Source organism: Hemiscyllium ocellatum, chromosome 18 (assembly GCF_020745735.1).
Source record: "Hemiscyllium ocellatum isolate sHemOce1 chromosome 18, sHemOce1.pat.X.cur, whole genome shotgun sequence".
NCBI classification, from domain to species: domain Eukaryota; kingdom Metazoa; phylum Chordata; class Chondrichthyes; order Orectolobiformes; family Hemiscylliidae; genus Hemiscyllium; species Hemiscyllium ocellatum.
The window spans coordinates 44002688-44014022 of record NC_083418.1 but is presented as its reverse complement, the minus strand read 5'-3'; the positions used below and the strand labels follow the sequence as shown (position 1 = coordinate 44014022).

Sequence of the window (11335 nt, the reverse complement as noted above, 5' to 3'; positions counted from 1 at the left end):
ACCAATGTCCTGTACAGCTGTAACATGACCTCCCTATTCTCATACTCAATGCTCTCACCAATAAAGCAAAGCATACCAAATGCCTTCTTCACTATCCTATCTACCTGCGACTCCACTTTCAAGGAACTATGAACCTGCGCTCCAAGGTCTTTGTTCAGCGACACTTTCCAGAATATTACCATTAAGTCCTGTAACTTAGGCAAATTTGCAAGTTTTGCAACAGGAGAGGCACACTGTATAGTGTCACTGAGAAAAAAGGGTAGTAATTTAAAACAAAATGCCATTATTATAGCTAATAGAAAAGTAGTCACAATCTATTATTTCTGAATGTAATGACAGTCGTAACAACAGAAGTAGTGTTGAATGGTGAAACTGAAATTAATGGAAAATCCCTTTTAAAAGCCAAGTATTATTAAACTGAGTTCAGGTTACATTATTGAAGCATGTAAATGAATGAACACATCAGATATATTATTGCCTTGTAACATATCCTAAACCCAGACAATACTCTACATTTGACCCAACTATTGTTGTGTTACAACAAATTGCTTTTGAGTGAAGTAACCTGTAACCAAATTCCTGTGCGGTCAACAGTAAACAACTGGCTGTACTTTTTGAATAGTTTCAGGCTATTGAGCTCAATAGCGTCATCGTCAAAATAATAAATCATTGCCCTCCCCTATTTCCTCCACTCAAACAAAAGTTGTAACAATACCAGACCTCTTCCCTTACTAATGAACTTTGTCTTCAGTTCTAATGCCAGTTCATAAAGACTTATGAAAGAGTCCAACTACTAATTGATTTCATTAACGGTATTGACTTAGAAAGTCTTAATGATTAGACCTGTTAGCAATTGAGCACTTCTTGATGCAGTACTTCAGTTACTTTTCTACAAATTGTATTTGTTAAATATAAATTAATTGTGCAGTTTTATCTTTGCTTGTTCTGAGAGCAAGGCAAGAGCTCCACCAGATGGATGAAAAATATTGTTACTCGGACACCAAAATAACAGAAGGAAATATTCAACAGGTCAATCAGCATCTATGAAGAGTACTGCAGAGTTAATATTTCAGACATGGAGCTGATAAAATAGTTAATTTTTAAACTGTTCTAGCTTCCAACATCTTTCATTTTTATTTTCCATTTGTAGCAGCAGCAACCATTTGCTTTTTGTTCAGCATTGAAATATAGTGTTGAGGAGGAGGAGGAATTTGGTGCTTATCATGGACAAGAGAAATATAAAGCCATTTATTGCAACTTAAATGTTTATTGAATCTAAATTATTTCTAATAATTGGTTGCTTAACAAAAATTGTTTCAGTTATAAATTACTTACAAATCATAGTCAAGCCAGCAATATGTATTAACAAGGTATTGTTTACTGTATATTACCAACCGGTTATAGTTTATATTAATATAACAGATACTGTTACAGGGTCCTTAAGGAGTATCAAATGTTAGATCCACTTCCGAAATCCTAAGCTGTTTAGCTCCAGTCCAGATGACAGAATTTTGGACAGTGGTGCTTCTGGCACTCTGAAATATAACCCTTTCAGACTCATACACTATTACACATTAAGAGAAACTTATTAAACATCCTGTCAGCCTGTCATGGTTATGCTGAGATAATAGTTCTGGTTTTGGTTAACAATGTTGCTTTTGAAACTTAAAAAGCTCTGCACCTGGTGCTCTAAATAGCGTGACAAACAATCACCTTGTAGAAATGAGGCACCATTCTGTTTTGTCAGTCTTAGGTAATGCGGCTAGATTTTTTAAAAAAAGTCGCAACTGTAGCCATTATGAATACTTGGCTGGAATCTAAAAGCTATTAATGGCTTTATCTTGGTTTATTGATCCAAAAGCAAATTAAAATTTTAAAGACGCATTAATAATGGAATGTCGTTTCATTATAAACGTAATAACCACTGAAACGATTACCTTGTTTTTGCACTGAAGTAGATTTTATGTTTCCTTGTAGTTTTATGAATCATTTCTTCCCAATAAATGTAATAACCTCCATTGCTGATGCATGACAAAGGATACTATATTGTGCATACTGTGGTGGGGGGGGGGGGGAGGTGGTTTGGGAGGAAGAGTAGTTTTGGAAGATGCATGGTAGCATGAAATGGCATGAGGAATCTGATGGGAAATGGTTGTGACAAACTTGTAACTTGTATTTACATTAATAATCCCAATTTTACTGTCCTTCAAGCTGTATCTTTACATCATTATTTACAACCTAAACAAATTTGTAAAGAATTCATGGGGACCATCACATTTAAAAGGAAAATAAATAAATGCAATTGTACCTTTTTTTTCCTGAGCAACCAGAGTGAAGGCCGCTGTCTTGGGATGTCAGCAAAATTAAGCATGTTTTAAAAAGCAGCTAAAGATTAGCTAGGTTTTAAAAACAGAACAGCAATATTGAAACAATGCATTCAACTGTTTTAACAACTTCAGTGAGAAAAGTTATAAAATTCTAACAAAATGAATACCTCTTGGCTGATTCATTTTGTAATGAAATTATAAAACACATGGCTTGGATTGAAAGCAAATAGTATTACTTTGGATTTGGATACAGAATGGTTTCAAACTCCTGCAGTTCTCCTCCATTATGAGGAAAATAGGTTAGCTTTATTTACAAACAAAAACAGAAGTTGCTGGCAGGTCTGGCAGCATCTGTGAAGAGAAATCAAAGTTAATGTTTTGAGTCTGGTAACCCTTCCACAGAACAGCACCCACAGTTCTTTGGGTTTTTATTTACAGGCAGGCAGGTTTTCACAATACTCCACAGAAAGTTGGTGACATCACTTTCTTAAATGCTTTACATGACAATCCTGAAAAGGATAAGTAGGGTTTATAATCACTTTTATGCAAGGCACAAAAACTAGCTACCCAATCTCTGAAAATTACTGAAGTGGCGAAATTATGGTTTTCATCCAAATGGAATTTCTCAAAGTGTGGCACCAATGTGATTTGAAATAACTAATATTCAAAATTATCCCATTTCTGAGTACAGAAGATTATTCCAAAGGAACCAGAGCAAACTTTCCGAAATAAAGAATCCCCATTGAATACTAAATGTTTTCTTAGACTTTTTCCTACCTGCTTGACCAACCTTACTTTGACCTTCAAATATACTTCAATTACATTCAACAAGAATCACCTATTTGATTAATTTTCAGTTACTAAAGTGGTGTGCTTGGCTGTTGAAAAGCAATTGGCCATTTATATTGGATCTGGGTGAGCAACACAAGCATCTATAGCAGATTTCAAATTATTTCTCTCATTTTTCACCTCCCACAGACATGTATTATGACATAATCCCTTTTGACATCTCATGGTCACTGTTCATGATTAGCATGATAACCTGTTGCCAATGTACTTCAAGCTATTCTAACTTCAACCTTCATACCTTTTCCAGAATAAAATGAGAACAAAGGAATTTAACTGAAAACAATGGACTGTTATGAATAACTTTACAGCATGCATGGATTTATTGCTAAAAGCTTTTAAAGTTATTCATGTGATACTTGTTTGCTTGTACTTACAGGCCACATTTTTCACTTTTTCTTCATTAACTATCCAAAATGATTGAATATATAAGGATGTGTCCCAGTTTACATTTTACATGCTCCTCTCCAAAGATTTATTTTTCATTTACAGGATTTATCAGCCTGAAAACTGAACATCAGCAGTTTTTTTTGACAAGTGTAATTATATTCTTTTCCAATAACCACACACTAATTGTCTTCCAAGAGTTATTTTAATAGCAACGGAGAGAAAAACTTTGCCCTATAAGCCCCTTCCTTGCCCAAGGACATTCTTGTATAGCTGCAACACTGGTATATACTGAACAGGTGAAATATTGGAAAGGGATTTCCTGTCCACATTGAACAGGACAAACCCAATCTGGCCAATACTGATCCCTCAGTTTATTGTCAATGATCAGAAAATTCATGGAAAGTGGGGTCAGTGCTATCAACGTGTCTACTCACCAATCCTCAGTTTGGATTCTACCAGAACTTCAACTTCAGACTTCATTGTGGACTTGTCCAAACAAGAACAGTAGAGCTGAACTACAGAGTTAAGGTGACAGTATCTGTTGTTGACATGAAGATATTTTTGTCTGAACATGCATTAAGGAGCTATGCATATGTGGAGAAGGTGGGAAAGTAGAGTTAAATTCAATGATCACCCATGATTATACTGAATGGTGGAACAGGCTCAAAAGATCATATGGTCAGCTCTTGCACCTATGTTAAAATTGAACTCATTGGGAAACAGGGAAACCCCACTGCATCACTATAGGAGCACTTCAGAGTAGATTTTTTAAAACATTAATCTACTCAAGTGTTATTATACATCCTCTGGAGCATGTGGAACTTGAGCCTAGGTACTCCTGACAGAGGTAGAAACACTAGCGCTGCATCATAAGGGCCCAATACTTGTATAGTGTTCTGGGTCACCACTGACTAGAAGCTTACACCAGTCAGAAATACTGTGGCTACAAGAACAGGTCCAATGAGTAATTTACCTACTCTCTCCAAAGCCTGTCCACAAGGCATTGTTGAGTGTGGCCATTCTTCACTGAGTGAGTTCAGCTCCAACAGCACAACTGAAACTTAGCACCATCCAAAGCAAAATAGCCCACTGATTAGAACCCATGAGCAAGTTAAACATAAATTATTTACATGTTAAGACTCTGAATAGTTTACTTTAATATAATGAGGGAGATTTTCAATGGCAAAGAGAAAACAGATTTCCATTTTCCTTTCGGAAAGTATAGGGACAAGCATGTTAACTAATGTGTCATCTCCACGGCTGAGAATAACCTTACTAAAAGTCTACAGGGGAGCATGGGTGATTTTCTCAGTCAACCGTGGACCTTAACATTGGTGATCCATGTCACCAGAGCAACCTGCCATCTGAAGCTAGCAGCTTCTGGATCCTAAAGTCCACTGGACCAGGTCTGTTCCTCAGAAAATACACTGATGGGAAGTGAAGTACTCTATCTCATAGAATAAAATCGCTACAGTGTGGAAACAGGCCCTTCAGCCTAACAAGTCCATAATGACCCTCCAAAAAGTAACCCACCCAGACTCATTCCCCTACCCTATTACTCTACATTTATCCCTGACTAACGTACCTAACCTACACATCCCTGAATACTATGGACAATTTAGCATGGCCAGTTCAGTTAACCTGCACATCTTTGGACTGTGGGAGGAATCCCAAGCACCCAGAGGAAACCCACACAGACACAGGGAGAATGTGCAAACTCCACGCAGACAGTCACCAGAGGGTGAAATCAAACCCAGATCCCTGGCATGCGAGGCAGCAGTGCTAACCACTGAGGCACTGTACTTTTCTCATGACATGGAAGTAGGGGCGGGGCTGGTCAGGACTACCTTTTGCCATGGTTTCTTACCCACTGGGGAAGTAGGTAATTAAAGACAGTGAGCGGAGGTTTGCTATCTCCATTAATTGATGATTTAAGGACCTTGATTGTTAGTGGGTTGAGAAAGTTGTCCATGGACCTTCTTGTTCAGATGATTGTCAGAGAGGTCAGAAAAGGGTGAAAATCTCTCAGTGCCAACTCACCCTTCTAAATCACGTGGAGGGAGGGAAAAACTGCACAAAGACAGGGATCACACTATTGCACCTGATGTGGAATAAGGTGAAAATCCTTTTCAGGTTCTGCCTCATTTAAATTTGATGGACTGGATGTCAGCACAAAGTGTATCCATTGGAAATATGATTTTAGTTCCTTGTGTCATGTATGTTTTAAATAGAGGGGAGTCCTCATTGTAGGTGGCTGTCTCTTTAAAAAGCAAGATGTCAGCCAAGAGCAGCAAGATTTTGCTAACAATTTTGGATAGGCTCCCTGGTGACCCGAAAGATGTGATTCAAAAGAGGATGTAATCATAGATTATTCTTTTTAGTTTGTAACAGTCATGATGTCTTGTTAATTTCAGATATATCCTAAGCCTTCACAGTTATTACAAGCTGCCTTGTGATTTATGAAATCATCTTGATGATATGTGGTTGTGTGAAATTTCATTTGAGATTTAAAGTGGTTCCTGCTGTTCCATACATTTTCATTGCAGCTGTAAAGATAGGACCAATTTTCAACCAGTTTTATCCAGTCAAAGTTCTGGAATGTTATAGCAAGAAAGACTGTCCAAAATAATGGTTAAGATGTTTAGCAGTTATGTTCGATTGATTCCATTATGTTACAAGTATCGGAATCAAAAATCATTTTACTCTAAATGTGGAGTATCTTGAAAGCTTTGTTGTTATTCATCGTCACCAACAAAGTCATTGAGCCTCAAGAGAATAAAGCACCATTTTCAGGCTGCAGACAAATGATTGCGTTGAGAAAATGTTGTCTTCCAATTCAGACAAAAGTGCATTATTTATCAGCTAAGATGGCAGCCAGAAAACTTGCTTACAAGGTGATGACATTTGTGTTTTGCAAAGCACACACAATAATTAAACTCAAAACAATTGAATTATTTACACATTAACACGCTCCCTCCCCACACTTCACACAAACACATACATGCCCAGAGTAAGCATAAATCACAGCCCCTCCATTGATGAGTACCATGTCTTTCATGCATCACCAATGACCACCTTCACCAGTGTCGAAATATTTCAGCAAGCAAACTTTCCTCGTAACTGAGACACTCTTCTTCCTGCAACAATTTTAAATAAATGATAATGTATCAAATGCTCAAAAGCGAAGCAAACATACCCTTCTGTTGCTGGATTTTCACACATGCACAAGTACTTGAAAACTATGCATGCATCAATGCATACAAACAAACAACTTGAAGGATCCACACATTTCAGATCCTCAGCACAAACGTGAATAATAAAACAACGCTTTTAAAAATTTCCTGCATTTGGATTAAACTCTTTGCTGTTGAGCACATTTGATATAAAAACAGTTACTTTGCTGATTGACAATATATTACAAAACAAACATTAAAAGGATATTGTTATGGCCACTGTCCTTTACTGCAGTGTTTGTTTGAATCTGCAGAGTTTAAATAATGAGAGGGAAGGCGAGGGGGCTGCAGATACTGGAGAGAGTCAGTCAATAAGTATGGAAAAGCACAGCAGGTCAGAAAGCATTCGAGGAACAGGAGACCGACAGATTGATAAATGCTGGTTGGGAATGATAATGATAGGTCAGAGGGGAGAGTGGAGTGGATAGGTGGGAAGGAAGATGGAGAGGTAGGACAGTTCAAGAGGTTGCTGCTGAGTTGGAGGGCTGGCTTTGGATTGAAGAGGTGGAGGGGGAGAAGGAAATTAATGAAGTTGACATTGATGCCGTGTGTTGGAGGGTATCAAGGCGGAAGAATTGGCTTTCTTCCTCTAGTCATTGGGTGGCTTGGATTTGTCAGTGGAGGTGGCCCAGGACTTGCATGTTCTTAGCAGATTGGGAGGGGGAGTTGAAGTGGTTGGCCACAGGGCAGTGGGGCTGTCTGGTGCATGTCACCCAGAGATGCTCCCTAAAATATTCTGTGACTGGGGGGGTGGGGGGGTGGGGGGGCTGTCTCCCCAGTGTAGAGGAGAGCACATCGAGAGCAATGGACACAGCAATGAGGTGTTCAGATGTACAGGAAAATCTCTGCTGGATGTGAAAGTATCCTTTGGGGCCTTGGACAGAGGCGGAGGCGGGGAGGGGAGGGTAAGGGGAGTAGAGGGTAGGTTGGTGGGGCGCAGAGACCGAATGAGGGAATCATGAAGGGAATGGTCTCTGCAGAATGTAGATAGGGGTGGGGAGGGAAATATATCCCTGGTGGTGAGGTCTGACTGTAGGTGGTGATGGATAATGCACTGTATCTGGAGATTAGTGGAGTGGAAGGAGTGGGGTTCAAGGGCAAACATGGGGGAAATGGAGGAGATGTGCTAGAGGGCATTGATGATCATGTGGGAGGGAAATTGTAGTCTTTCAAATAGGAGGCCATCTGGGATGTCACTGTAAGAACACATATAACCTCAGTAATTTAGCTCCTATTGTCATTCACAATTTGTATTAATCTTTGGATTTGGCAATTGGAAGCACACGTACAAATACATGAGGAAATTAATAAACTTGTGGAAGTGGTTATATTTGGTAAATTAGTTTCAATATATGTAAAATGTGTTAAGCAATACATTTTGGTAGGAAGGAATAAAGAATTCACATACTTCTTGGATATGTCCAAATGGTGTAATGAAGTAGAGATCAGTGTATAAAGATATAAATGTCACTGAAAAGAAATAATGCAGATGTTTAAGACCATTAAAAATAGGCACTGGATTTCATGGAAAGATAGAGTCGCTCAATTTTTCTGGAACTGTAATGAGACAACAATTCAAATTCAATTCATATTCCTGTTCTCCATACTAAGAATACAGAAATGCTGGAGTTAGTGCAAAAAAAATTCTCAAGGACGTTAGCATACATGAGAGAATATATGCCGAACAAGTTGGGGTCTCGCTAGAGAAAAGAAAGCTGACAGGTGATCTGGTACTGGTCTTTACGATTTCCAAGAAAACATGCCAAATAATGGTTTTTAATCCATTTATATAAAAACTAAACTTAAAAAAAGACTAAAAAAAGTGACTTGAGATCACAGCCAAAGACGATAATTACATTTGAATTACTATTGTATATCTTTGCCCAAAATATATGAAAACTCATAAGTCATATGACACCAAGTTATGGTTTATTTGAAATGACAAGCTCTTGGACTGCTGCTTCTTTGTCAGGTGGTGAAGTGCAAGGAACCACACAGGCACATAATTTATAGGCAGAGATAATGGCAAGATAATTCCAGGTAATTAAAAGTGTCAAAAGATAAGTACAAATAGTGTGAGTGGAGTGTCGACAGGCTGAAAAAGTCCACACAGGTGATCAAAAGTATCAAACTTTGTGAGTAAAGTGTCAACAGCAAGTGAAGGGATGACCTATGATCCAATGAATTAAGACAGGAGATAATTACAAAAAACCCAATTCATCCTGGAAAGCTCACCAGTCACTCCTCAAAGATCAATTACAGGAGTGATCAAACAGTAAGGTATATGGGGTAAACATTTTGTGAGGAGCTGCTCTTCCAATCACAAATTCTCACTGATGAAAGTTATTCCAGTCCCTCCAATCAGAATTTTCCTTTACCTGCCCTTATCTCAATAATTAGATTCTGTGATTGAGAAGCAGCAAGGATGGAAGAGAGAATCTGCAATTGAACGAGCTAGAGGGATTATACTTTGGCAGGTCCTAGGTTTGTCATGCAACAGCATTCAGATGCTAGAGTATTGGGCTTTTCAGTGAGGGATATACAGAGTGGCATTGAGGCTGCTCCTGAAAGTGGCAGCAGACAAAAAACTACAGATAGGTAAAAACAATGACTGCAATTGCTGGAAACCAGATTCTGGATTAGTGGTGCTGGAAGACCACAGCAGTTCAGGCAGCATCCAAGAAGCATCAAAATTGACGTTTCGGGCAAAAGCCCTTCATTCCTGATGAAGAGCTTTTGCCCGAAACGTCAATTTCGCTGCTCCTTGGATGCTGCCTGAACTGCTGTGCTCTTCCAGCACCACTAATCCAGAAAAAAAACTACAGATGCCCGAATCCAAAGTAGACAGGTAAGATGCTAGAAGAACACAGTAAGCCAGGCATCATCAGGAGGTGGAGAAGTCAACATTTCAGGGCCTGAAGGGTTACACCTGAAACAAAAATGTCTACACCTCCTGATGCTGCCTGGCTTGCTGGCAGGAGGCTGGAAGAACACAGCAAGTTAGCTGGGCAGGCATAGTGGGTGGATGTGTGTGGGGGAGTTAGCACCAAGGTTTGAATGATGAAAGAAAAATAGGGCTCAAGTTGTGGAAGGGAAGCAGGGCCCTAGTGTAGGGGTGACAAAGACAAGGGGTCAGGGCAGTGAGATCACAATTAGCTGCTTAAATGTTCTTGCTAAAGAATGGATAAAGTTTCCTGAAAATAGGAAAAACCTATTAATATTGTATTAATTGACATACAAAAGAAACCAAGCCTTTCTTACCTCTGATGTTTTCAAGTATGCTAATGCTTAATTTAACTCTGGTGTAGAAGAGTTCGAAATTTCCTCCAAAGGTACCTTTAAAATGCTTGACAAGCCTTGAAATTACAACCGACGTCCCGTCCCCCTTTATTTAGTAGTGCCACCATACACTGGCTGTAGTTAGGTCAGGATCAGGGTCAATCTTCAAAAGGAGATTCTAATCTCTTGGTTATATTGGTCAGCCAAGGCTTTCCTGATTGGGGCTGTTAACCTAGGCCAAATCAAGAACCTCAGTTAATGAGATCAACCTGGTCCAAATCACTACACCACTCCCGATCCCAAGTCCAGGGACATAGGCCTGGTCTTTCCCTTAATTTCTTTTGCAACCATTACAGCCCAGGTCCATTTCTTCCAACTCAGACACCGGCAGCATGTACCTGACAATAGCCAGTCTCTTGCATTTTGTAGGTCTGAGAAGAGTCTACTATTCTTCCAGCAGCAACGGTATCAAGGCTGTATTTATTTCAAACTCATGTTTCCTCTACACTAGATGGAAGGGGAGCATCTGCAGCTTCAGCCAAAACTTGTGGCTGTTCTGAGGCACCAGATATGTTTTTCTTCTGCCCTGTTTGCAAAGTAACAGCTTTCAGGTGATCCACATGTTTGTTCAGGACTGTATCACTTACCTGAACTTTGAGTCCCATGACCTGACCTCACCAACCTAACCTCATACCCACACAGGGCCAATTCCATGATTCCAACACCAAACTTCATATCCTTATTTAAATAGTTTCTCACTTAGAGGAAGCATTTTACCAGCATTGGCATTCCTGGTGCCATTTCAACCTTCCCTCTAGGCCTGAATAAAATTGATAGCACCTAATATTAGAGGTGGTTTGGGGTCATAATATTCCTCAATCAAGTCTTGGTTGTCTAATGCCTTTGGGAAAGCTAACTTCTTTTTTTCATCAAAAATGCTACAGGTCCACACAGTCAGAAGGATTACTTGATCCTTTTCATCTGACACAATGTCATTTGCCCAGATAAAAAAAATCACTTTTTCATCTTCTGGGCCCAATCTTCAACAGCAGGGTCAAAGAACAAAAGAAAAGAAAATTTACAGCCAAGGAACAGGCCCTTTGACCTTCCAAGCCTGAGATTATCCAAATCCACTGACTAAACCTATCACCCAATTCCTAAAGATCTGCATTCCTCATTTGAGAGTCAAAGAGTCAAGCTTCCCAAACAGAAGCATAATGCCAGAATGCTTACCCCAACTCCAAGATGACAGTTGCAAGC

The 11335-nt window shown here is 39.3% G+C and overlaps 1 protein-coding gene across 1 annotated transcript in view; it reads left to right on the top strand.

The window, feature by feature from the left end:
• The first annotated feature begins 6425 nt into the window (after positions 1-6425).
• rpl27a (ribosomal protein L27a) overlaps positions 6426-11335 on the top strand; it is a 369147-nt gene continuing 364237 nt past the window's right edge. The window contains exon 1 of the mRNA XM_060838931.1: positions 6426-6433. Within this exon, the coding sequence (XP_060694914.1) occupies positions 6431-6433 (3 nt within the window). The 5' untranslated portion in view covers positions 6426-6430. The remainder of the gene's footprint in view (positions 6434-11335) is intronic.